Consider the following 5000-nt stretch of genomic DNA (forward strand, 5'->3'; position numbering starts at 1 on the left):
GTTAGTCCTGAACCAATCATTTCCTTAAAAAGACTGAATGTGTAAACTGGAATCTGCCGACTCGATAGATTTAAAAAAGGTCCAGACGTCACGCAGAGCTTCCTTCATGAAGACGATGATGAAGATGTTTCCAGGACTGAACGCTGACGATCAATACGGGTTCCATAAAAGCTGATCAGACATCATGGGGACCTGCTGGTCATCAGAGCCGAAATCTGTAGAGATAAAAAACATGAAGGTTAAAGTTCAGTCTGAACTTAGATTCATCCGCCGCTGAAAATTGTCCCTGATTAAAGTTTGTTTTCTCACCGTGAGCGTAGTCGGCCTCCAGCAGGAGACGCAGCCAATCAGTCATGTTGTTGTTGTGGGTCAGCTGACTCCTGAAGGAGTAACTGAGACCAGGAGGAGAGCGAGGAGACCGAAAGGAGCAGTCTGACTCCTGCAGGAGGAACAGACGAGAAAGTAGCAGCACCTGTACTACAGTAAAGTAGAAGTACCTCTAACTGTACTACAGTAAAGTACAAGTACCTCAAACTGTACTACAGTAAAGTACAAGTACCTCAAACTGTACTACAGTAAAGTAGTAGTACCTCTAACTGTACTACAGTAAAGTACATTACCTCAAACTGTACTACAGTAAAGTACTAGTATCTCTAACTGTACTACAGTAAAGTAGTAGTACCTCTAACTGTACTACAGTAAAGTACATTACCTCAAACTGTACTACAGTAAAGTACTAGTACATCTAACTGTACTACAGTAAAGTAGTACCTGCAGCTCAGTTAATGATAAATACTACAGTGAATAATAACAGTGCGACGGCGTTACCGGGGACACGGGGTTAGGGTGCGATGGCGTTACCGGGGACAGGGGTTTAGGGAGTGACGGCGTTACCGGGGACAGGGGGTTAGGGAGTGACAGCGTTACCGGGGACAGGGGGTTAGGGAGTGACGGCGTTACCGGGGACAGGGGGTTAGGGTGCGATGGCGTTACCGGGGACAGGGGTTTAGGGAGTGACGGCGTTACCGGGGACAGGGGGTTAGGGAGTGACAGCGTTACCGGGGACAGGGGGTTAGGGAGTGACAGCGTTACCGGGGACAGGGGGTTAGGGAGTGACGGCGTTACCGGGGACAGGGGGTTAGGGAGTGACGGCGTTACCGGGGACGGGGGGTTAGGGAGTGACGGTGTTACGGGGGACAGGGGGTTAGGGTGTGATGTGTTACCGGGGACAGGGGGTTAGGGTTAGGGAGTGACGGATGGTTAGGGTGTGATGCCGTTACCGGGGACAGGGGGTTAGGGTTAGGGAGTGACGGATGGTTAGGGTGTGATGTGTTACCGGGGACAGAGGGTTAGGGTGTGATATGTTACCGGGGACAGGGGGTTAGGGTTAGGGAGTGACGGATGGTTAGGGTGTCAGGTGTTACCGGGGACAGGGGGTTAGGGTGTGACGGCGTTACCGGGGACAGGGGGTTAGGGTGTGACGGCGTTACCGGGGACAGGGGGTTAGGGTGTGACGGCGTTACCGGGGACAGGGGGTTAGGGTGTGACGGCGTTACCGGGGACAGGGGGTTAGGGTGTGATGTGTTACCGGGGACAGCGGGTTAGGGTGTGATGTGTTACCGGGGACAGCGGGACGCTCCAGGGACCGGGCGGCTCCAGCGGAGACACAGAGGAGGCTTTAGAGACTGCAGGAGTCTCCTTCTCTCTCTGTCTGTCTCCTCCGTCCTCACAGAGGTCAGAGGTCATCCGGGACAGCTGACTCTGCCTGCAGAACAGTTCAGCTCACGTTAAAAAAACCCAACTGATTCATGACGTCATTTATACAAAGAGGCAACGCTGTGGTTCCTGATTCAGCCACTAGGGAGCAGAAACACATTAATACAGTTCAAAGGCCACAAATACAACACATCTCATGAGGGCCGGATTGGTTCTCTCTGAGAGCCGGTTCTGGGCAACGGGCTTCATGTTTGACATCCCTGCTTTAATAAATCATAGTGACAACTGTTAGTGAAGAGGTGCATCGTGGGTAGTGTAGTTCACAGTGAAGAGGTGCATTGTGGGTAGTATAGTCCACAATAAGGAGGTGCATTACGGTTAGTGTAGTCCTCAGTGAGAAGTGCGTTATGAGAAGTGTAGTCCACAGTGAGGAGGTGTATTATGGGTAGTGTAGTCCACAGTGAGGTGTATTATGGGTAGTGTAGTCCATAGTGGGAGGTGTATTATGGGTAGCGTAGTCTACAGTGAGGTGCATTGTGGGAAGTGTAGTCCACAGTGAGGAGGTGTATTATGGGTATTGTAGTCCACAGTGAGGTGTATTATGGGTAGTGTAGTCCATAGTGGGAGGTGTATTATGGGTAGTGTAGTTCATAGTGGGAGGTGTATTATGGGTAGTGTAGTCTACAGTGAGGTGCATTGTGGGTAGTGTAATCCACAGTGAGGTGCATTATGGGTAGTGTAGTCCACCTACAGCAGCTCCACGGGGTCGGGGGGGTTGCTGCTGTCTGGAGGGGAATCGCTGGGCGGGTCCCAGAGGTGCAGCGCTCGCCTCCAAAGACGAACCTGCATGTCCCAGGAACGCCGGCTGTACTTCCTGTACTTGTTGGGAGTGGAGGGATGCAGCTTGGGATCCCTCAGGTGTCTGAAGAGGAGACGATTGATTATTGATTGGTTATCAGAGGTGGGAAGTAATTTATTAGTATTAGTAGTATTTGTACTTCAGTAGATTTTCAGGTATCTGAACTTTACTGACTATTTATTTTACTTTTCCTCCATTTGAACACAAATATCTGGACTTTCTCCTCCTCACATTGTTAAACAGACCTGTTAGTTGTTTCAACTTCAGTGACGTTAAAAAGACGACATGACGTGTAAATAAACGATCGAATAGGCATCTCATTGTGTCTCACTTGGGGATCTGCTGCAGGTAGTTCTGGTAGCCGCTCGTGTTCTTTCCGTACTGGATCTGTTTCTGTCGCCGCTTCAGGACCGCTGCGTTGGTCTCGGTGTTGGCCGGGTCCGGGAGGCGAGAGTAGCAGCGGCCCAGAGGAGGTCTGCAGGAGGGGGGGGGGGGCACAGAGGTCAGAGGACAAACAAAGATCACATCCAGCAAATAATAATATAACATTTGAATTTGGTTTCTGTTTATCTAAACATGTTTCAGACCTCTTGTTGTCCAGGTCGTCCGTCCCCACGGCAACGCTGCTGGTGGACACTTTGAGGATGCAGCGCTCCAAGATGGACGGCCTGAAGGAACGAGCGCACACACTTAGTTTCAGCTTTGAACTTGCTGCAGTTAGTTTATTAAAATCACTGCAGGAGCTCAGTGTTCATCTCTCAAAACATCTGTAACAAAAATCTACATTAAATCATTAATTTTAGGTTAAATATTCTGTAATTATCTGTTTGATTGATTTTATTTCCAATCATGTTTAAATGTCTTTATTTCCCCATGTGTTGCTTTTATACTCAGAGCTTCTGATACTGTATTAATGATGCTGTTTATACTTCTAAATATAATGTTTATTGTAATATTATTTTTGTTTTCTCTGTTTAATTGTTCTTTGCTGAGTTTTGCACTACAGATGTTAAACTGAGCTGTGAACTAAAATAAAGTTTAAATTCAGGTTCTTGTTTCTGATCAAACTGTAAAAATCATATAATGTGAATTTATTCAAACGTTTCGGACCTTCGAGGTTTGTTGGGGGTTCGTTCGGCTCCTCGCAGACCGGTCGCTGGCGGAGGAGACGGGGCGGGAGACACGTTACTGCAGCAGGACACACAGCAGGTAGACACCAGTTAGCATTATAGACTCAGGTAGACAGGTAGACAGGTGTGTGTGTGTGTGTGTGTGTGTTTCTCACCTGACCAGACTGTCGTAGACGGAGCTGCAGCCAGGGAGGAGCCAGGGTTCGGGGGCGGAGCGTCCAGACAGCAGCGGCTCGGGGATACCGTTCCACATCGCCGTCGACCAACCCTTCATACAGACACAGGAACGCGGACTGAAACAGAAACTACAGACACAGAAATACATTTACATGGAAATACTCACAGTACAAGTACCTCAAACTGTACTACAGTAAAGTACAAGTACCTCAAACTGTACTGCAGTAAAGTACAAGTACCTCAAACTGTACTACAGTAAAGTACAAGTACCTCAAACTGTACTACAGTAAAGTACTACTACAGTTATATAATGAATCTGGGTTTAAAGTGTAGACTCTCAGCTTTCAGAGATTTAATATCAGAGAGATCTGAAGAACATTAGTAGAGTCCAAACCAACAGTCTGGTACATTCTGCTGAACTCAGTAACACAGAAAGACCACAGAGAGAGAGAGAGACACAGCAGTGGTGGATGATCCAGGATCCTTTCCATGGTTCATAAAAACCTTCACAACATCCAACCAAGAGAAGAACCCTCTCCAGGAAGTAAACATGTCAGTATCAGGTCTACCATAAAGAGAAGACCCCATGAGAGCAAACACAGATGGTTCACTCCAAGCTGCAAAGCTTTTATAAACATCAGGAATAGAAAGGACAGATTAGACTTTGCTAAACACATCTAGGAAGCAGCTCAGTTCTCTGGACCGATGGAACTGATCAACCTGAACCAGAACGATGGACTAGACTTGGAATGGCTCCTGATCCAAAGCATCAAACATCATGTGTGTAACCAGAAGGAGGCAGTGTGATGGTTGATGCTTCTAATAGATCTCTAGAATAGAATATTACAGACAGACAATAAATACACATAAAATACATCTAACAGCTAAAGACGTGCATGTAGGCTACATACACACTACAGATCTATTTAACATTTTGATGGAGGTTGGTACGAAATAATATTTAAAACGGTTCAATTTGCATTTTGGGATTGTGTACCTTCTGCAAGAAGGAAAGAGCTCATATTGCTTTTTAAGGATCTGAGACGGGTCCGATAATAGTACAGACTGCTCATAGATGGACTGAAGGAGAGCTTTGCAGTCCTCCATCACCTTCATAG

General features: G+C 47.2%; 1 protein-coding gene across 1 annotated transcript in view; it reads right to left on the minus strand.

The window, feature by feature from the left end:
• Positions 1 to 150: 150 nt before the first annotated feature.
• slbp2 (stem-loop binding protein 2) overlaps positions 151 to 5000 on the minus strand; it is a 5606-nt gene continuing 756 nt past the window's right edge. The window contains exons 2-9 of the mRNA XM_062433910.1: positions 3861 to 4010; positions 3686 to 3763; positions 3163 to 3243; positions 2907 to 3050; positions 2468 to 2638; positions 1621 to 1765; positions 310 to 439; positions 151 to 215 (exon numbers count right to left, since the gene is read on the minus strand). Coding sequence (XP_062289894.1) covers positions 151 to 215; positions 310 to 439; positions 1621 to 1765; positions 2468 to 2638; positions 2907 to 3050; positions 3163 to 3243; positions 3686 to 3763; positions 3861 to 4010 — 964 coding nt within the window. The remainder of the gene's footprint in view (positions 216 to 309; positions 440 to 1620; positions 1766 to 2467; positions 2639 to 2906; positions 3051 to 3162; positions 3244 to 3685; positions 3764 to 3860; positions 4011 to 5000) is intronic.

The sequence above is a fragment of the Scomber scombrus genome, chromosome 14, assembly GCF_963691925.1.
Source record: "Scomber scombrus chromosome 14, fScoSco1.1, whole genome shotgun sequence".
NCBI classification, from domain to species: domain Eukaryota; kingdom Metazoa; phylum Chordata; class Actinopteri; order Scombriformes; family Scombridae; genus Scomber; species Scomber scombrus.